The following is a 22300-nucleotide window of genomic DNA, read 5'->3' on the forward strand; positions in this document are numbered from 1 at the left end:
GCTGGGGTGGGAGTGGGGCTGAGGAGAAGTGTCTGGAGCTGGAAGTTATCCCCCTCCCCACACGCTGTGTGACCCTAGGTTTCACCTATATGGCCTCCCTGTGCTGCTCTCTCTCCATCTACAGCATGGAGGGGAGGGGAGAGGTGATGGGATTCCAGTCTCTGCTTCAGGCCTCAGAACTAAGAATCATCATACTGTTAGTAAGAACAGTAACTGACCTCAATTCAGTGCTACTGTGTGCCAGGCAATGCATTAACTCATTAACACCTCACAACAGCCCGGGGAAGTTTGTTCCATCCTTACTCTGACTGTGCAGAGGGAGAAACTGAGGCACAGAGAGGTTAAATAACTTGCCCAGGGCCACACAGCTGACATACAGAGGTTATCTCAAGCCAGCTCTCATTATTGCCACGAACATTTTCTAGATTCCGAAGGTCCTACATAGGGAGAGGCTGCCTCAAAAGTCATTAAGGTGTAGCAGGGACCATGGGGAGACAGAGGACTCTAGGCTCTACACTGGCCCATGGCAGCTTGTGGTCTGATATCCTAGATTCCTAAGCCCCTTCCACAGGGACAGAACAACCAAACCTTGGCCAGCATCAGGAACGGTTTCCCTTGGGGCGTTCCAAGAACTTCTATGTTGAGACCTACCCCAAGGGAGAAGACCCCTCCCCCATCAAGGCTGTTGTCCTATTCAGATCCACAGACCCTGAGAACCCAGTGGGATCTTCCTAGGCTGGAGGGATAGATCAGGTTCTGCCCCCAGTGGAGATGCAGGAAGTGCTCATGGTTCCCAGCAGACCTGGAGCCAGCCCTACCCCTGGCTCTTACTTCCTGTATGGCCCACTCAGAACCTCAGTTTCCTCATTGGTAAAATGGACCCGAGAAAAGCCACCCTCCCAAGATAGCAGAGATGATTTGGGAAGATTAGGGCAGGGCCTGGCACACAATAGACACCTGGTAATTTTGAATTCAATCTTCCCATCAGAGGCCCAGGCATTTTCTTCCTCTTCTTCCTCTCCACCTGCCCCCAACCCTGCCCCATACACACACCACTGACCCCAAGGTGGTCATGTCTGGTACCAGCAAACCCCTAACAAGGCATAAGAAAACAGAAGGGAGCATGCCCTGATTGACTGAGGGCACACTGTGTACTGGTTCTCTCCATTCCTTTACGGGGGCTCTAGAGGAGACACTTGATATATTTAGAGAGAGAGGAAGGAAGAGGGAGAGAGAGAAAAACATTGATCGGCTGGCTGCCTCCCATACATGCCCTAGCTGGTGATCAGGCCCTCCACCCGGGCATGTGCCCTGACTGGGAATCAAACCATCAACCCCTCAGTGCACAAGACAATGCCCAGCCAACTGAGCCACACCCACCATGACCCAGCCCATATTTTAAAGAGGGCTTTCTGTTTCCCATCTTATCTGCTAGGACCCCAAAGTTCCTCACCCTGTGATTGCTTGAGATGGGGTCCCTGGGCCACATGGCCTGCTGAGCCCCCTCCTGACTGGGATTTGAGGCTTTGCTTAAAGCAGCACCCCCTGCCTGGCCAGGACTGGGGAAAGGAGGTGTACAGTTCTGACTCAGCTTCTCCAATTTCAATCCCAGGTCTAAGACCCAAGGGGAGCACCTCTGTGTGCACACAGAGATGAGGGCACCTCTGCTGTGCTGGACACCCAGTGTCCACCACCAGCTGATCTCAGATAGTTCTGACAATGTCATTCATTGTCTGCATCTGGACAGTGAGGAAATGGAGGCCTGAGGAGGGGAGGGCCTGACTCTAACAGCCATGTGCTGGACCCCAGTGCCTACAGAGGACACAGGCATTTCCGGGTCACTGTGTCTTCCTCCATGGCGTACGTGTGATGACAGCGTCTCCCCAAAGGGTGGAATTAATGATTCTGGGAGATCAGAACAGTGAGATTTTCCAAGGGGCTGTACTTTTGCCTCTGGGGGCATAAAATGGTCATGTTCAATTCAAAGAGTGAGGGATTTCATTTCATGTGTGTTCATGTGAGGAGAGCAGGATACCAACCACTGGGTATAAAACCCACCTGTGCAACTAGGGCAAGTAGCTTTACCTCTCTGGGCCTCAGTTTTCTGATCTGTACATTGGGGTTAATATTAGAACCTTCCTCATTGGGTGGCTGCAAAGACAATTGAGTTTTTAAAGTGCTAGGTGAGAGGTGAGTAGCTAGGGCTGTTGGGTGGGCAGAATCGATGGATGTTGAGGTGGTAGAATACCCTGTGTCATTTGCTCATTCAATAGCTATCTATTGAGTATCTATTATGTGCCAGGCACTGTTCTAGGCCCTGGGAGTACAACAGGGAACAAGACAACCTCGATCTCTGCCCTCCTCGAGCTGACATTCTAGGAGTGACAGTAAGGGAGCAAGACATCATCATGGTGGTGGTGCATGCTGTAGAGAAAGATAAAGCCAAGAGAGGTGATGGGTGTGTGGGTAGTGGGATGTGGTTTTAAGAAGGCCACTTTGAGCAGGGGACATTAGAACAAAACCCTGACAGAGATAAGGAAGGAATCATGCAGCTATCCAAGGGAATAATGTGGCTGGCAGAGGCCATAGCCAGTGCAAAGGTCCTGGGGTATGAATATGTTGGGTGTTCCCAGGCTGGCAAGGCTAGAGCAGAGAAGGGTCAAGGGAAGGTTGGGGGAGATGAGCTCAGGGGGGCTCTGGGCAGGGGCCTATCCCTGGCCAGGGTGGGCAGAGTGATGTATTGGAGGTGTAATGGGCAGTTTTAGGGATAACAAGGATATTAAGGATAGTACTCTCTTCTTCTGGCTTCATGGGGCCTCCTGGGCACAGGGAAGGGCTGTGCTGTGCCCCCTCCCCCAGTTTTGTTTATCCACCCCCTCGATGGCACTGGTCTGTGATGAACTATTCACGCCTTCCTTCCCTCTGTAACGAGACTCTCCTCTGTCTCCAACTCGCCTCCTATCCGCTCCTGGCATTTTTCACACTGCTGCAGCTGCAGTGGGGTCTCAGATCTGACTCCCCAGGTGGAACCCAGCTGCCTCCCCCAGGGCCAGAGCAGAACCCTGCTCCCAGGCCTCTGTGCCCTCAATGAGTGCGCCCCCGAAGTTCAGATCAGCCATGGTGTCTCAGGCCGTGGGGTTTCTTTCTTTATCAAGGAGCCAGGGATAAACTCTCCTCCTAGGAATTGCTCCTGGAATTAGGCAGCCTGGAACCTCTGGACCTGTTCTTTGTTCCTCAAGCATTATTGAGTACTTACTGTATGCTAGGCACCGTGCTAAGTACGTCACGTGGACTTTCTCAAGCTCATAAAGCCCTGTGAGCTGTGAGCTCAATCGCCCCATTTTGCATGTGAGGAAACTCAGAGGAAGGGCCTGTCCAAGGTCACACAGCTAGGAAGGAAATGGCAGAGTCTGGGCCTCCGAGCCAAGCCAGCTGACTTCAAAGCCCAAATGGCTCACCATGGGCATTTTCAGTAGCCAGGTATCCCATCTCCCCCACCAGGAACAGGGGACCCCTGCATTCCCAGTGTGTGGCTACTGGTCTGTCTTCTCCGGGGTTCGCTGAGGTTCTCTGCCCTCACTCTGCTCTCTCTGCCCCAGAAAATCCCTGCAGAGAGAGTGATAGGGTCCCCCAAGGTCCCCCTCCAGGCTGAGCAGCCCCACTTCTCAGGTCTCTCACCCTCCCCACTTGGTCACCACCTCTGTCCATGCCCTAGCCTGTCAGCCCTTCTCCCAGGGCAGAGCCTAGAGTTGAGCCCGGGTCTGGGGAAGTCTGACAGGACAGAGCAGGCCGACGAGCTCGTTTCCTCCCAGACTCCAGCACACATTGTGGGTGCATGTCCTGATAGCACATTCGCCTTGCCGGTGTCACCCACCACAACCAGCAATGATCTTGTCAGCTTACGTCCCAGCATCGTTTCCGTTAGTTGGCTTGAATGTTCAGTGTGGCGGGACCATCTGCCTGTCTTAATTGCCCAGATAATTGTGAAGGTCGCTGGCCCTGTCTCCCTCTCTGGGGAGATGGTGATGGAGCGGAAGGAACGTCCATCACACAGGAGACCAAGGCTTACCCCACTCTCTGTGGTCTTTGAACAGGTCCCTGCTCCTCCTGGCCTCAGTTTCCCTTCTGTACCTCTCACTCTGCTCTCCCATGCTGGAAGCCTCCTCTTAGCCTCTCCGTGTCTGCCTACTTGCTCTCCTTGAGCTGACCTTGTCTCTCCAGCCCCTGCATTTTGCTGTCTTAGCCAAGGTTGTGGTGACTCATAAGCAGATGTGTGGGCAGGTGAGGGGGGAGGGCACATACCCGACAAATACAGCCACACAACTGGGACAGCTGGAGTCCTTGCTGGCTGCCTTAGGGAAGATCATGGCCCCTCTATGAGTCTTGGTGCCCCATTTTCAGAATGGGTCTATCAAGGAAGGTTGGTTTGAAGTTTGGAAACAGCCAGGGATCATTTGGAGCCCAAACTGGAGACTGAGGTTAGGGGGTCCCAGGCTGGCTGAGGGAGGAGCTAAAGCAGCTCCCAGAGACCACAGGTCCTAGTCTTACGGCAGCCCACACATGTACTCCCATTTTATACATGGGAAAGTCAAGGCCAGTTTTGCTCAAGGTGGAGTCAGGACTTGAACTCAGGGCCCCTGTGGTGCTGCTGCTGGAGGAGAGGGTCCTAGCAGGCTGGCTGGGGCAATTAGAATGTTCATCACCACCTTAGGAGGAGGAGACATCTGATGAGTTGACAAAAGCGGGACTGAGGGCTTTGGAGACTCAGGTGAGGCATCAACCAGCTGGAGGACCAGGGGCTTCCTGGGAGAGGCCAGCGGGGCAATCTTAGGGGACTTGCAGGCGAGGGAGTGGAGAGAGCGCATGTCTGGGGGCCATGAGTGTAAAGTACGGGTTACAAATGGACTCAGGGTGCTTGGTGCTGGGGAGGCGAGGCTGGAGAGGAAGGCAGGTTGGTTTGGACACCAGCTGGCAACCATCCAAGGATTCTTCCTGAACAGCATGGAGGGTGCAGTGGGATGTGGGTGCCCCAGGTATCAGGCAGCAGGCACTGGCCCAGAAATCTCAGGATCAGGCCTTGTCCTCAGACAAGTAGCCTCTGCCAGGGCCCACCTCTAACCCTGCAGAGCCCGCATCCCACACTTGGAGCAGAGAGGACCTGCTGCCTGGATCTCACTGGTGTATTCTGAACGGGGCTGTGCAGGTCCCTCCCAAGTTAGCACCCTGCCTGAGCTTCCATCATTAGTCTACTACCCCAGGGTTCTCTTTCAATAGTCAAGTCCACCAGGAGGGCACAAAATCAGATAAAGCTGTCACACAAAGCCCTTTTGAGGACATGTGTCAGTTGAGCTGTGATTAAGACTTTGGAGACAGACACCCGAGTTCCTCAGTCCCCTGTCCTCTGAACTCCAGTTTCCTCATCTGTACAAAGGGATTATTCCAGCCTGAACAAACACCACCAGAGGTGAAAAGCACACTGAAATCTATGGGGGATTAAAGACACACATATGAGCTTCTCCCCAGATCAATGGAGTGAATGGCCTCCCACTCTTTCCAGCCACACACTGGGGAGAGGCCCATAGACTATGAGGGGAGCTTTGCGGGTCCCCACTGAAGCTACATCCAGACTGAGCTGTGACCTCTCCTGCCAGAGCTCAGAGGCCATGACCTGGGACCAGACACAGCCCCTGGGACTGTGCAGGGCCGAAGTGGGCCTTGGCCTGGGGTGCGGGGGAGCCACAGGAAGGCAGGCTCCAGCTCAGGATATCAACGTGGCTCTCACCCCTCACAACTGTTGAGGAATAAAGTGGGCTGCTCATGAGCTGGTGAGCTTCCCATCTGTGGAGTTGTACGAGCTGTACCAGACAGCAGAAAGGATTTTCTGCATCAGATTGAAGAGTTAGAGGAGATACATTATTGCTTTCTTTCCGGAGATTATGTGCGTTCATCATTGATTTCTCACTCACTCATACAGCAAACACTTAGCAATTACTGTGTGTGAGGCCCAGGCCTGGGCATAGGGGCATAATCAATGAGCAGGACAGTAAGGGTCTCCCACCTCGTGGAAAAAAGCCCACTTGGTATAGTCAGGATGGGCTTCTTGGTACAGGTAGTTTTATTAATGTTTAAAAAAATATTTTTATTGACTTTTAGAGAGAGAGGAAGGGAAAGAGAGAGAGAGAAACATTAATGTAAGAGTGAAACATTGATCAGCTGCCTCCTGTATGCCCCTCACCAGGGATTAAACCTGCAACCCAGGCATGTGCCCTGACCGGGAATCAAGCCGGCAACCTTCGGTGCATGAGATGACACCCAACCAACTGAGCCACGCTGGCCAAGGCGACGCAGTTTTTAGATTGGGTTCAAAGGGTGAAAGAGAGGAAGAGGGCTCCAGGCAGAGGGAAGAGCCCATGGAAAGGACCCAAGGAGGGAGCACCTGATTCTAATGGTTCAACCCTCAGCCCATCCTAGCTGGAGGCCTTGGCCGAGTTCCTTCCCTCTCTGGGCTTCAGTTTCTCTTCTGTAAAATGGGATCAGCAGGGCTTTTGAAAGATTCCAGGAGAACCAGCACATAAAGTGCTGGATACCCAGTAAACGCTCTATAAATGTTAGCTTCTTCCCTTTTAACCTGGGGCATTTGCACTTGTTGATCTAGAGGGTAGGTTTCCAGGCACAGTCTTAGCCACCAGGCTGAACCTTGGCCTGAGGCCAGTCTCCCAGTCCTATGGGCATGAGGGCACAGGAAAGGGGCTGTGCCTGGCCCTCCCAAAGCCTCGATGATCATCAGCCACAAGAGGGCGTTGCTGTAACCAAACTCCAGTGTGCTGAGGCTCCAGCACTATCCCTGATTACTTCGTTCCCCTGCGGCTGCGATGACCCTCTGTGTGTCCCACCCTCCCATCTCATTGGAGGGGACTCAGGAGAGCCTGCTCCTTAAATGCCATCCACAAGGCAGCCACGGTGCCAGGAATGTCCCATTCAGTACATTCCCTCCTCTGAAGCAGGTCTCTGTATCTTCAGGACCCAGCCCACTTGCCTGTCCAGCCCACCTGCTATTTCGAAGCCCTCTGACCTGCCATGCTGGTTGGTGCCTTTCCCTACACATACTGTGCACTTTCCCACCTCCCATCCTTTGCCCAGGCTGTCCCTTCTGCCTAGAATTTCCTTCCCATTTCAGCTTTGATGTTTGGTTCTTTTGTTCCTCAAGGCTTAGTTCAGATGCTGCCTCTACCAGGCAGCTTGTCCGGACTTCTCCTCTGAGCCACCTTGACTCTTGGCCCCTTTGGGCTCCTAGCAGATTCTCTTTGGGTATAGTCCCTTCTGCAAGAGACACTGGTGTTCTGACATCATGTGTAACGTTCTCGGTGCAGAGTAGGTCCTGTGTGAACAGCAGCTTGGGAACCCCCACCCCACAGTCCCTCTGTCCTTCCTGTATCCGTGTGCACTGGAGTGAGCTGGCGAGAGCACTTCTGTGTGTGCCTTTCTCAGGAGACTCTGGATGAGGTGCTTGTGTGGATGGCATCAGGAGGGCCCGGGTTCAATCCCCGCTCACCCCTCTGTCTCTGTGTGTGACTAAGAGCAAGTGGTTATACCTCTGTGGGCACCATTTTCTCATCTCTGAAGTGAGGATGTTGTTTGGATGAAATGAGGAAATAGATGTAAAATGCTGAAAACAGGGCTCAGCACACAGAGTTTCTGCTCCACCTGGTCCTGAAGAACCATCGGCTAGGTCCCTCCCTCGTCCCAGAGCCTCCCTCTCCCCGTCTGTCACACAGGCCGTGCTCTGGCAGTCACCTGGGACCCTTTGGTCTTGCATGTCCGCTTGCCTGCCCTCCAGGGCTGGAGGAAGGCTCCGGGGACCACAGCCTAGGGGTGGCCCGTGGGTGCGGCAGTACCCCTGAAGTACAACTCAGCCTGCCTGGTCAGGCGAGGGTCAGTAGAGGTGGGGGGAGATGTCGGGCAACTTGGCCAAAGTGGGGGCCACAGCCAAACGGCACCCCTTACGAGGGGTCACCTAGTGCCTCTTCCCTGCGGCTGGTGGAATCACAGACTGGGTCTTAGCTTCCCCATTGGTAAAACTAATGGGTATAGAAAAGTTTAACCACCAGTCGGGGGAGCGATTGTCCTGGCCTGACCTCCTGGGTGATGTAAGGAGAGAGGGAGAAAGAAGCAACTGAACAGCAATGAAGGGTTTATCTCATCCTTAAATCGCCCTCTCCACACCCAGACTTCATTTCCGGTTGTCACTCAGGGCCCCTGTTGGGCTCAGCACACAGCTTGCCTGTGGTTATGGACTCAGCCCCAGGGCTGGAGAGGAAGGAAGGAGGCCGGGGTCCAGGCCTCTGCTCTGCACTGGAGGGTGCCCTCTCTGGGCCTTGGGTTTTCCATCTGTGCAGTGTGGGATCAGTGGTTCCTAATTGCAGTGGTCACTGCCTCTGGGTGGGCGAAGGTCAGGGACACCGAGGGTCCTTCAGTGTGGGAGACAGCAGAACACCAGAGAATGTCCCAGCAGTGGTGCCAGTGGTGCCCCATTGAGAGACACCAAGAAGGGCCTGCAGGCCTGGCCCCATGTAGGGAAGAGGTCATGAGTGTGCGTTGGACGGTCACAGGCTGCAGAGCCCTTCCAAGGTCTCTGTCCCTTAGTCCTCCGGATGGGGAAGTAGAAACTCAGACAGAGTGACGTGCCCAGAATCACGTGACCAGCAGGGCTGAGATTTGAACCTGGGTGCATCTGACCTTCAGGTAGTTCTGCCTCTCTGGTCTCTTTCTCAGTGTTGGTGTGCCACTCAGGGCAGGGAAGTAGTGGATGAATGCTTTCTGACTCATTAATGTGTGGTCTCCCCAACCCGAGGGGATGGGTGCTTTGATTATTCCCACTCTACAAGCGAGGATGCTGACTGAGGTCCAGAAAGGTTTAGACATGTGCCCCAGGTCACACAGCAAATGTCTCACAAAACCTGAGGATGCAGAGGCGGCAGAGCCTTTCCTGACCGTGGAGGGGCTGCCCACCAGCTAGCTCAGTGACCCTGCCAGTTCCCCTAGGGTCCCTAATCCTCCTCATGGGCCATCCACTGCATTGGAAATGTGGGGCAAATGTTGTGACCCAGAGCTGCTGGCCACTGGGCACCTAGCAGGCCTGGCTTCCAGCCACCGCACATGCCCAGCCATCAGCCCCCCTTTTCCTCTGCTTCCTCGAGGTTTGGCAGCCTTGCAGGAAAGGCATCATCTTTGGAGCCAGGCAGCAGCTCCTCCTGCTCTTAGGCCACATCCCAGGGCAGATCTTCCCCCTTCTCCCTTGGTTGAGCTCGATGTCTGAGGTCCTTACAGAGCTTTCTCTCTCCCACCCCCTTACTCTACCACCATCTGTGGCTCCCACTGCCTGCAGGAGGAAAGCCAAACTGATATTGTGCTTTGAAACTTCATCTGCATCCCCTGGGACCTTGTTTAAATTTGTTCAGATTTAGCAGGCCTGGGTGGGGCCTGGGCATTACTGGCTAGCTCTGGTGCTGCCCGGGCTGCTGGTCCTCGGACCTTACTTGCAGGAATGAGACCTCAGTAGACCCTTCATGACCTGGCTCCATCTCCACTGCCCACCTGGTCTCCTCACTAGTTACATGGGATTTCGTTCATGGACTCACATCTGCAATGGCTTTTCCCTTTTGTGACATGTTCCTTCCTGTCCTTCAATGTCAGGCTCAAAAGCACTCCTCAGTGGACCACCAGCAGAGCTAGCCGCTCCTCATCTGCCCTCCTAGACCCCTTTACCAGCCCCTGAAATTCTTTGAGGCCATGTCAGCCCATATCAGAACAGACCTCTTGCCCTGGCCAGGTGGCTCAGTTGGTTAAAGTGTCATCCCATACACCAAAAGGTTGCACGTTCGATTCCCTCTCAGGGCACATACCTAGGTTTCTCTCAGTCACTGCCTCTTTTCTTCTGTCCCTCTCTCTAAAAATCAATAAACATATATTTGAGTGAAGATTCAAAACAAAACAAGCCCTGGCCGGTTTGGCTCAGCGGTTAGAGCATCGGCCTGCGGTCCGGAGAGACCCGGGTTCGGTTCCCGCTAAGAGCACATACTTCGGTTGCAGTTTGTCCCCGGCCCTGGTTGGTTGTGCAGGTGGCAGCCACTCGATGTGTCCCTTTCACGTCAATGTTTCTCTCTCTCTCTCTTCCTCTCTCTCCCTCCCACTCTATCTGTACAAAAAATGGAAAAATGTCCTCGGGTACAGATAAAAAAAAAACAAAAACAAAAACAGACCTCTTAGATATGAACCTGGTTCCACCCTTACCGCTGGGTGACCTTGGGTAAATTACTTAACCTCTCTGGGTTTATTATTTATTTAAACCCTGCCTTGTTCCAAAATGAACTAACAGTTGCTTCCAAACATACATTTGCATAAAATCAAATGCAAATGTGCTTGGTGGGCTGCCGGGGACAGAGGGCAGAGGGAAGACACTGCTTCCCGCCCATACCCTGGCGTTTCAGTCCCGGGCCTGTCACAGCAGGCACTCAGAGACGCTCTCCCATACCCACAGCATGACCTTTCCTGGAGCTTTTCATCCACAAAAGTAAATTCCAAAGGAACCTGAGAGAGATAAGCACGGTGAGGTTTCCGACTGCTCATCTTAATAGCTCATTTAAATGCATCTGTATGGCAAGCAAATATTTTCTTATGAGAGGGGGCGGATGTAACTCTACAATCTTGTGTGCCATAAAACCCTCCTCCCTGAAGGGGCTGTGAATAGGGGGAAGAGGGCAAGGGTCTGTTTGAGCAATTTACTTGCTGAGAAGGCTTTGTTCCTTCCTGCCTTGTGTGGAGTTAGGGCTGCCCCAAAGTGGCCCTTGGTACCCTAGAGATGGTCAGGGTCTTCACCCAGAGCTTGTCCTGACCATCGCTTGGCACCGTGAACCATATCGAGAGCCTGCATCCCTTTCTCTGCCTGGCCCAATTACAGGTCCCCCCTCTCTGACCACCTTACTACACCTCCCATGGCTGAGATCTTGACATTTCTTTCTCTTTGACCTTTGGCCTCACTGATAGAGCAAGGGAACCTCACCTGGAACCTGGACCCTGCCCCCTGGGACCTGCCTGAAGTCACCCAAAGAGGGAAGTGACCCTAGGAAGAAGATAGCAGTGGAGGAACATGAACCTATGGGTACGAGGGTACAAAGTGGCCCCACCCCAGATTTAGAGTCTGGAGTGTTCTGAAGGTGCCATCAGTGTTGGGTTGGTAGGAGCCAGAGTGGGTGGCCCAGGGTTAGATTTTGGGCTGGGCATCCCTGCTCAGGAGAGAGCCCAGAAGAAACCTCTGGTCCCTACGCACTGGGAAGCTCTCTCCACTTGCTGCAAGACACGGAACCCGTGTGAGACCTGCTTGTTCCCATGCATCCAGGAACTCCATGGGAACCAGGAGCTCATCTGCCTCGTTCTTCCTGCATTCAGCTGGATGCACCATGTAGTCACAGGCTTGACACCCATGTCACCATCACCCACCCTTCTCAGCAGCACCTGTGTGGTGTCTGGCTCTCAGCTGGTGCCAGCACAGATGGGTGGGATGCAGGTAGAGATCTGGAGGAGGGAGTCCATCAGAGTCAGTCCTGAGCTGGCATGGAGGAATCTAGGAGTGTGCAGGGCTGCGTCCCAGCTGGGGCTGGAATTGTGACCAGCTGCTCCTGCCTGTCAAGGCCAGAGGCAGGCAGATCCTCAGCCCAGCTCGCTCAGTTCTGCCGGAAAGCTGGGAGGATGCTCCATGTGGCAGGCCGCTGGGCTCATCTTCCCCAAGCTCCACCTTACAGAAGAGGAAACTGAGGCTTGGGTGAGGTCATTACTTCTGCCCAGAAGTCAGTGGAAGGGCCCAGGGTTTCTGACCTGAGATCTACAGACGTGCCCTGGCATCCTCCAGTGACAGCACTGCTTTATGTCTTGGGAGCAAAATTCTGTTGGAATCTGCTATTTAAAGAAAAAAAGTTTGAAAGGCATGTTCCCCTTCTCTGGATGGAAAAACTGAGGCCTGGGGAAGGGAATCACTTGCCAGAGTCCTGGGGCAAGTTAGGAGCTGAACTGGACCTGGGGTCTGTCTGCGTGAGGCCCTTGGGGAGACCCCGTTTGTGCCATCTTCAGAAATATCCTGCCCAGGCTATGGGGATGAGGGTGTCGAACCCCATCCAGGAGCCAGACATGACAGCAGCATGTCCCCTTTAAGCAGAGAGCCGCCTGCTGCAGTGGGTGGACTCAGTGCCCAGCCAGTGGGAGCTGTGAGCGTCCCTCCCACAGCCCCTCCCTGGTGAGGGTGTGGGAGGGGCCGAGCAGCGTGGCTCCCAAGGGAGTCAGTGGGCAGCAGGGACAATAGCAGACATGCTGTGTGGGCTCAACCGGGAGACCCCTGGAGAGGCTGGTAAGTAATGGGGGACCTGTAGGCAGAATGGTGGGGCTGGTCCCTCGAACTGCTGCCCAAGAAAGGGACTGGAATGTCCAAGACTGGGACTGCCACTCCCCAGAGACCCAGGGCTTGGAGAGAGGGCACGGGGCGGGACACCTGGCCAGGGTGAGCAGGTGACAGGGCTGTCTGTCCTGCAGCGAGGCGCTGAGTCCCTTGGGCTGTCCAGCACGAGGACAGCAGGCAGGTCTGGAGTTCCAGAGGGCAGTGCTCAGCCCCTCAGGGGTGCCTCAGGGGTGGCATCCACCCGGCATGAGCTGGTAGGAGTGAGCTCCCTGCCCAGCGGTGTGAGGGCAAAGGTGTGGTGAGGAGGGAGCTCCTGGACCTTGCAGCAGAAGGAAGAAGCCCTGGCTGGGGTCTAGTTGGTGAGTCCTGGGGCTCTGGCATTGCCGTGGGTGAGTGTCACCCAGCTGCCACATTCCTGGGTGGGCCAGGACTGGGACTCAGGGAAGGGCTCTGAGGCAGGCACAGTTTCTCCATCTCTCTAGCCGCTGGGCTTGCCTTCTTCCCCCATAGAGCTCGCCAGGAGCCAGACCAAGTCATCCTTCACTCTGCCCTGGGGCCACCCTGTCAGTCCCTTCCTACACTGATATGCTCTTGACTTTACCGCCTTGCAGCAGCTCCAAAGAGAGGACTGTGGTCCCAATGGACAGGTGAGGAAACCGAGGCACAGACCCAGTGGTCTTCCCAAGGCCCTACAGTTACGACACAGTGACTGACTTGGGATTGGCACCCACACGAGTACAGCAGGGCTCCCCACCCTGCTTCCGAGGGCCCAGTGAGCTTAGGCTCCCACCTCCCCTCCATGGCAAGGGGCAGAGGCAGGGTTACCCCCAGACCCCCACATAATAATAACGCAAACAGTAATAGCTGACAGCTGTTGAGGTCTGATCTGGGCCAGATCCTACTTTGTTCTGAGCTCTCTCTGCATTTTCTTATTTGTCACAACACTATCTATTCTTCCCATTTTACAGTTGGGGAAACTGAAGCATAGAGGTGCTGAGTGATTTGTCCAAGGCTACACAGCCAGAAGTGGCAAAGCTGGGATTTGACCTTGTGTGGTCTGCTCTTGCCTCCTCCTGGCGACTGCACTGCTTTTCTGGCCTTGGCACCTCTCTCCTCTTGACCTAAGTAAGGCCTAGGTGAGTGGGTCACCTCATCCTGCAGTGGTCGGAGCCACAAGGACAGTGGTGCCCCAGAGACCTCACCTGGGCATTGCAAAGAAGTGTCCTCCCCCTCCTCATGGGACTCTGCCTCCACCCAGGCTCAGGCCTCCGCATCACCTGCCTGGTCCTTTGCCCAGGCTCCTCCCTGGCCTCCCTTCTCCCCATGCTGCCTTGGGAGGGAGCCTGGTAAAACTCAAATCTGATTATAGCTCCTTTTCCTGGCATTCAAGGCCTTTCATGATCTCTCTGACTTTTTCTCTCTTTTATGACTTACTTGACTCCCACTCTCACTACTGCAGCCCCCACCTACTTCCCTACCCTGGTCACAGAACCTCATGGTCACAGCTGCCTCAGCTGGTGTCAGTGCCAAGGCTCTTTTTAAGAAAAATCCGAAGAAGGAGCTTCAGGCATAGCCAGATCCAGGTGTTCATTCAACATCGTTAGGACTCTTAAGTTTCTGCTTCTCTTTAGGTGAGTTTTATTTCCAGGCAAACTCTTCTCCAGAGTTCCCCTAGTACTTCCAAGTTTAAGGTTAACTAGCCCAGTTCTCCCTAAGGAAGGACCATTTCCAATAGTTTCAGCAACCATCCCAGAGCCCGCTCTTGTCCGCCCAGCTTGAGTCACATGCCCTCTCCTGACCAATTACTGAATTTCTGATTGGCCGGGCCTGGTCATGTGTCCTCCCCCCCCCCCCCCAAAGCAGGGGGACAAGGCAGCCAACAGGTGGCTACTCCATATACCCTCCACGTTTGCAGAGAAGACTGAGGCCCTGAGAAGTCAGGCCGCTCACAGTGCTGCCAGTGCCCTTTCTCTGCCCCGAAGGACCCTTGCCTGCATGCGTCCTCTCTCAGGCCTGTGCTATGGCCATATTCAGTCTTGCTCCTGGGAGTCTTGTTTATCCCACATTAACCCTGAGCCCTTGCAGGAAAGGATATAACCAGGGCTGGGCCCACAGTAGGCATGAGCACAGACTTTGGCAGTAATTTCCCCCCTAACTCCCCCCCCAACCCTGTTCTCAGTATTCACTTTTTTCTGACTCCAGGCCACAAAGTGGTCCTTGTTCCCATGGCCTGCTCGGCCTGAGTGAGTACTTGTCGCCCAGCCAGGAAGGCTCGGGCAGTGTGTGTGTGTGTGTGCGTGTGTGTGTGTGTGCAAGCGCACAGGGAGTTCCTCTGCTGTGACCTGGGCTTCCCACTCTTCTGAGGGGACTCTCACTAAAACTACCTGGACCTTTGCACAGGCCCAGCCTCCTGCTCCACAGCATGGGCTATGGAAACCCCGGGCTGGAGACCCCGGAGGCACAGCACCCATGGCCTAGAGTCAGGGAGGCCTGGGTTTGCATCCTGGCTCTGCCTCTTGATTCTACAGCCTTGAACAACTCATTCTATCTCTTTGATTCCCATTCTCCTATAAGTGAAATTGAATTCAAAATTACTTACTGAACACTTCCTGTGGGCCAGGCTGTCTGCTGGACATAGCGGTGAACAGGCAGACAGCATCCCCGCCCCTCAGAGCTGATATTCCACTACGTTTTTTTAAAAAGTGAGGTCTGTTAGATGGTGTTGAGTGCTATGAGGAAAAATAAAGCAGGGGAGGAAGGTGATGGGAGGGATTGGGGTTGTAGGGGGTGCAGGTGTAAGTTCAAACAGACAGTCTGATTGGGGAAGACTCCCCAAGAAGGCGACGTTTCCACAAGTTCCTGAAGGAGGTGAAGGAGGCAGCTTTGTGGATGGCTGAGAAAGAACATTCTGGGCAGAGGGGATAGCTAGTGCAAAGGCCCTGGGGTGGGCATGCATCTGGTATCTAGAACAGCAAGGAGACCAGTGCACTGGAGTGGAGCTGACAAAGGGGAGACTATTAGGAGGTGAGGTCGGGAAGACTGAGGGACTGCGATGAGAATTTTGTTTTTACTCTCAATAGGGTGAATTGAATCCCTTTACAGCTCCAGACAACCACTGCTGGGAAAGAAAATGGTTCTGTGGTGACTCAGTTTTGAGGTCGTGCTCCTTGATATCGCTGGTTTCAGAGTGAGGTAGGAGAGCACAGACTCAGAAGGCAGAAGGCTGAGGCCTGACTTGAGGCTGCACCCCATCCCACGTGATGTTTGGGCTACCATAGCCCCATGGGGTGGGGGGTGTCAGCATAAGTGGGGCTCCAGGCTCAGTCCCAGGACTCACACACTTTGTGGAAAGGGGATCGCAGGGCTAGCAAGCTCTCCGGTCATGCTCATGGCTCCCGGTAGCCCTGAGGTGCCTAACCTATGGGTGCCTGATCTCTGACAGGGGCTTGGGGGGGCTCCTGGAGGCCAGCTCTGCCTTCCAAGATGCCCTGCATTTGGGGTCCACTACCCCATTGTGAGAAGGAGAGAGCAGAGCCGAGGATTAAGAACGTGGTCTGTTGAGGGGCCAAAAAGGCCCAAATTCCTGTCCTTCCTTTACAGCTCACCAGCTGAGTGACCCCCTGGGCCTCAGTCTCCTCTCTGTAAAAAGGGGAGCATCAGATAATTCCCAGGGGAGTTAGACTCTCAGGGCATGGAAAGTGCTTAGAGCAGACCTGGCACAGGGTAGGGCCCCACACCCCGTGCTCCTTCCCTATGTTCTTTTGCAATTCTCGGCACCGAGTGAATCAGGAGTCTGCTTTTTAAATTGATTGATAATTCTTCTTGTTTCCCTTAAAAACATGCACTGAACAGAATGAAGGGTCACCCTGTGCAGTGTTGATCTTTCCATGCTGCCCTCCCTCACGGGCGGCTGGCTCCCAGGGAGGCTTGTCAGCTGGGGGGTAAGGCTGACACTTCGGGCAGAACCAGTTCCCATGCATCTCCATCCAGCCGTCTGCCCTGGTCCAGCTGTGCCGGCCAGAGGGACATCATTCATGAGGAGTTCCCAACGGAGCTGGGGCTGGGCCATAGGCATTGTCCCCGAGTCTGCCCACTTCTATCATGAGGTGGCAGGAAGAGGTAGGAAGGGGCCCCCTGGCTTGGCCACGTAAGAATTTAGGAGCTGTGTGCCCCTGAGCATGTAAACTCTGTGCCACAGCTTCCTCATCTGTAACACTGGGATGATAATGGCACCTACCACATAAGGTTATCATGACCGTAAAATAGTAATAATTTTAAAGTTCTTAGAACACAGCCTCGGTTCAAATATTGGTCCTGCTCCTTATGGTGGGAAGTTACTTAACCTCTCTGTGCCTCAATTTCCCCATCTTTCGAATGGGAGTAACAATTGTCCCACCTCAGAAAGCGGTGAGAATTCAATGGGGTGATGCTTATGAAGCACAAAGCACAGTACCCAGCATTTCATCAACAGTTGTTACCATTATTAATCTAGGAAACCCTTTCAATGAGGGAGTAAAGGGGGCAAGGAGAGAAATGTCCTGTTTCATGGTTTCGAGGTACCACATCGTCTCACTGATTCCGCCCACCAACCCATTGTGCAGAGGAGAAGCCCGAGGGTCAGAGAGGACTGACTTGACCCTGAGCCCTTAGTCTGCAGCAGATTTCAAATCAGAATCTGAAGTTGGCCTAAGTCCAAAGTCCATCCTTTCTTTTCCACCGAAACAGCAGTGCCTTCAAAGGTGCCCCTCCCCCCCCAGGAGCGGCAGGCACAGACCATGCAGCAGGCTCCGAGGAGAGTCCGCAAGGGGCCACCACGTGCAATTGCGATGCTTGGACCAAGGGGCGAGTGGGGCCCTGCTCCCCATCAGCACACAGGGGTGGGCTGGCCCTGCAGGTGGCTCGCTGTCGAGCTGTCATTTCCTGTTCGTCCCAAGTTGAGCCTCTGGGCATTCAGGGGCCCCCCTCAGATGATGAATTCTCCCCCATCATCCAGCCAGGCATCAGGCCAGGCTGAGTCTACAACCCCTCCCAGCAACTCCCTCTTCTTGCTCTCTCCTGCTTAGGCGGGTCCTGGCAAAGGCGGCCTGGCCAGGGGCTAACTTCCTTTTTCCTTTGTCAAAGCTCAGTAGCTCCCTAGGGCTCTAGAGAGAAGGAGATAATTAGGCAAATTAGCAATGCTTTCAAGAGAAATGAAATAGAAAAGAAACCCACCCACCCATCCTGAGCACAGTGTGGGGCTGGGGACCAGGTGTACTGGGTTGTGCTGGGTACAGCATCTCTCCCTCCTGCTCCCCCCACTCGCCCAGCCCACATGTGCCCGGATGGCTGGCATCACTGCGGAAATGAATTTCCCTCTGAAGCGAGTTCTTACAGGATGGATGGACTGAAGGCTAACGCTCGTAATTGCCCGTTGCTGGAAGGAGGAGACAGGAAAAAAGAAACACGCGGATAAAAATATCTCTGGTTTTTATGCACGTTTCCAGCTGTAAATTGGTGGGAAAGATGTTTTTGAAAAGCCTTCATCTCTAAGCATATAATTACCAGGTCCCAGAACAAAAAAGAGAGCAGGAAAGAGTGAGCATGTTCTCTGAGGGAGGGGGACTGGGGCCTGAACTCTCATGGGGAGTTCTATAAATAAAATAATTTCAAATTCTCAAGCCAGGACTAGCTAGAGCCAGCGATGGTGAGGTGGGGACAAACCCCCCACTTTACAGGTGAGGGAATAGACTTAAGTCACACAGCCAAAGGGGAATTCTGGTCCTGCTTTGATTCTTAATTTATTTATATGCTGCCTCAGACTCCCCCCCCCACCCGAGGATGCTTATGACAGTGGGATGCTGTGTCCCCCCTGAACAGGAATCAGCAAACATTGCAGCATTCCTCATGGGTGCCTTTCTGAATACGGCAGTGGGTCTTAGATATCCAGAAGCCTTATCTGACAATTCACCTCTCCAGAGTGGCCTTGACCTCCAAGAGAGGTCATCAAGGCCACATCCTAAAATGCATATGCCCTCCCTAGAGAAGAGTCAGTTCCTCACATATTGCCCAGGACTCTGTCTGCACACAGTTGTATGAACCCTGCTTTGCAGCACACTGTCAGGCCCTCCTGGCTGCTGGGAAAAGAGATGGCCCACAGCCAGGGTTAGGGTTAGGGTTAGGGTTAGGGTTAGGGTTAGGGTTAGGGTTAGGGTTAGGGTTAGGGTTAGGGTTAGGGTTAGGGTTAGGGTTAGGGTTAGGGTTAGGGTTAGGAGGGAGTTGGGGCCACCCAGTGCTGAGACAGGCAGACCCGCGCACCTCAGCTGTCCCAAGGGTGTCCCTGCAGCTCAATCCAGCACCGAGTGGTTCACTAGAGCAAGATCTGAACACTGGGCTGTGGAAAGAGAAGAGAGGATACACTGGGAGGATTCCACAGAGACACCTCGGGAGATGGGGCCTGGCCTTCAGCAGCCAGCATCCTGCATCCCCTGCCTCAGAATCCTGCGTTTGGAGATCCCGTTGTTCCTCAGTCTAAGTCTGAATCTTTTGTTTTTTTATATCAGGGTTCAAAACTCCACCTTTAACCCACTGTTGTTCCTCTCTCTTCTTTGGAATCCTGCTTCTCTGAACTTGGCGAACTTGATCCTCAGCTTCCTCCTCCTCTCCTTGAGAGATAATCCCCTCTCCACCATCCCCAGACTCATAAACCTGGAGCCAGCAAACCTATTTTTGGTCTTTCTAGGACAGAAGGATTGTCCAGTGGCAGAATCTCATTTGCACAGGATAAGACAGATTTTAATGCCTGAATTGCCCTCGTGAAATCCCAGAGAAGTTCGCTGTCACACAGTTGATATAACCCAGTCTTATTAATTTTATTAGTTCAGAAACATCTTGTTGAATCTAAATGAAGTGCGAGTTAGAGAACCGTAATGGGAGGCATTATACTTAATGGGGTGTCGCCTAATTCGTCGTGGGCTGACGCGAACAGGGAGCCTGCGGGAAGAGGGGTGAGCAGAGCTGCTGGGGGCCCAACTCTAGGGGCCCTAGAAATGACTGGGTTTAACTGCTGTTTGATTTGTTGTTGACCACCTTCTGGCAAGCAGAGGGAGCCTAGCCCTGGGCTAGCTGAGTGGAGTGCGGGGGCAGGGGGGGGTGTCTCAGTGGTTAGAGCTGCAGGTGGTGAAGGTGCTTAGGCTGTTAGACCCAGGTGAAGCTGCAACCTTCACCGCTGCCTGAGCTCGAACCCTCACTCCAGAGCAGTGATTCTCAGTGGGGGCCAATATTGCTCCCCTAGTGGACATTGGCAATGTTTGGAGTAATTTTGGGTTGTCACTACTGGTGTGGGGTACTGCTGGCATCTAGTGGTTAGAGGACAAGGATACTGCTAAACAGCCTACAGTGCGGAAGAAAGCCCCCCCCACCTGGAATGTCAGCAGCAGTGTCAATGGTGTGGAGACCTGCTGTAGACTGAGCCCTGTTCCTGGTGCTGACGAGGCCCCAACCCTGGCCCAGGCGGAGTCCTGACCTCTACCCGGACTGACTCCACTCCTGACTGAATCCTCATCTGATCTTTTCCTTCAGGAAAGGACCTGGCTGGGATGGAATGAAAGGCTTCTGCCCCTTGCCAGAGCTGATTCCTCTCCAGCCCTTCTTTTTCATGCCTCCTCTGAGAAGTGAGGAGGGGAAATGAGTCCTGTGGCCAGGAGGCTGGGGAAGGGAAGGAGAGAGTGATCTTCCCACAGATAGTAATGGCTGAGCCAGGATGTGCACTCGGCCAGGCTGAACCTTGAGCCCCTCTTAACACCGGTCAAGCTACAGCTGCCGGGGTGGAGGTGGCAGGAGGGTTATTCTTCAAGGGCGGGCACGCGGGCTGGGGGCACACGCAGGCTCAGGGGAGGCCTGAGGCAGCTGAAGCCCATGGTGTGTATCCTGCCTGGGAGGGGTGGCCGCTGAGGCAGCACGAAGGCCCCCCAGCTGGACGGTTTGTCAGTTGTCCTTGCCCATCTCAATCCAATGCTGAGAAAGGAATATGAAAAAATAAGCTGGCCAAGGAAGCCTGGAGCATGGGCTGGGGTGGGCAAGGGGGCCTGGGTCTGGCCCTGGCAGAGGCTTTGCAGAGGCTGCCTCGGCCAAAGGCTTTGTTGCTCTGAGCCTCATTTTCCTCCTCTGTCAAGGGTCATTGTGAGAAGTGAAGGAGAAGATGGTGTGGGTGGTGTGCACAGGGTGTGGCTGGTACATAGCATGTGAGTCCCCTTCCCCACTCCTATCAGGACATAAAGGAGAGTTCAGAAGAACGTGCACGGTGCGTAAGCAAGGGGCTGCTGCAGGGAGGCAGGGCTCTGGCATTGCCACAGAGCAGGCAGCCTAAAAACTAGCTCCAGACAGACCCCTTTGAGATGCACAGATGAGCTCACAGGAAATGAAGAGGGTGAGCTGCAAAGGAGATAAGGATGGTCTGTACCACTTCTATCAAATTTGCACTGGAGGTCGGGCCAGTGCAATAAGGCGAGTAAAAGAAATAAAGACCATAACATTAACAAAGTAACAGATAAAACTGTTATTATTCATAGATGATAGGAAATCCAAAAGAATCTACAGATAAACTATTACAATTAATATGTAGATTTTAAAGGTCAGATCATAAAATCAACTACTATCACCATATACCAGCAATAAATAATTTGAAAAACAATTTCACATGGACTGTTGTGACTGTGTGGTGACTGTGGGGGGCACGATGAGTGGAGGTGCAAGAGGATATAGTGGGGATAAATGGTGATGGGGAAGAAAATAAAAAAAAATTCATTTATGATGACATTAAACACTACAAATATCTAGGAATGCATTTAATGAAAAAAGATATAAGACCTTTACCTATGAAAATGTACAATATTTTGGGGGGAAATTAAGACAAAAATAAATGGAAGATATATTGATTAGAAGACTCAATATTTAAAGATGTTCATTTTCCACAAATTGATGTACGAATTAAATGCATTGCCAATAAAAAAAAAAAATGAAAAGAAAACTGAAAACCAGCAGAATGAGTGTCAGCTGATGCTGGTGTTTTCCTATTAGGGTGGCAGCATAAATGGGGGTGTTTGCTGGTCTAGTAACCAAGGGCCTGGGTTTTAACAGTTTAGAAGAACAGGAAAGAATGCCCGATACCTTCCTTAGTTGGAATTGACACCCTAGCATAAAGCTTGGATTTTAAAAAAGATATACCCTCAGTGGAAAGGGGGACTTGGAAAATATCCACCTATCTATCAGGGAGATAAAACAAAAGCTTCTCTGTCTTGGCTAGGCCCCAGGTGGACTCCTTTGAGAATTTATGATCTGAGGTTTACCCCCTTGTTTCTGTTAGAGGTTATAATTTACACTACCCCTGTGGTTCTAGAATCTTGGAGCCAACAACTTAATGAAAACATTCGTGTCGGGGTAATGATGCCTTGGCAAACACCCAGGGGAAGGAATTACAAAGTCTCTGGATCCTGGAGGGACCTGCCCTTAACCAGGCTGAATAAAATTCCCACAGCTAAAGCTCCAATAAAGATGAACTCATGATTCAACAATTATCAAACACACGAGGAAACAATCCACCATGAGGGAGTGTCATCAGACAGCAGAACTACCTCTCAAGAGTTTGAGATAATAGAAAAATAGAATAATAAATGAATGTTGAAAAAATTTAAAATTATTTGAGACACATAAGGAACAATAGAAAACAAAAGAACAAATTATGAAAGGAAAACAAGGAGATAACCAAACGAACCAGACCATTCAAAAACCAAAATGTACTTGTTAAAATTAAGAATTCACTGGAATTGGGAAAATGTGAATATGGAATAAATTAATAATTAAGGAATTATTTTAATTTGG

At 52.8% G+C, this 22300-nt stretch overlaps 1 protein-coding gene across 1 annotated transcript in view; it reads left to right on the plus strand.

The window, feature by feature from the left end:
- Positions 1-12332: 12332 nt before the first annotated feature.
- GRIP2 (glutamate receptor interacting protein 2) overlaps positions 12333-22300 on the plus strand; it is a 38580-nt gene continuing 28612 nt past the window's right edge. The window contains exon 1 of the mRNA XM_036266751.1: positions 12333-12397. Within this exon, the coding sequence (XP_036122644.1) occupies positions 12358-12397 (40 nt within the window). The 5' untranslated portion in view covers positions 12333-12357. The remainder of the gene's footprint in view (positions 12398-22300) is intronic.

This window comes from Molossus molossus, unplaced genomic scaffold, assembly GCF_014108415.1.
Source record: "Molossus molossus isolate mMolMol1 unplaced genomic scaffold, mMolMol1.p scaffold_m16_p_18, whole genome shotgun sequence".
NCBI classification, from domain to species: domain Eukaryota; kingdom Metazoa; phylum Chordata; class Mammalia; order Chiroptera; family Molossidae; genus Molossus; species Molossus molossus.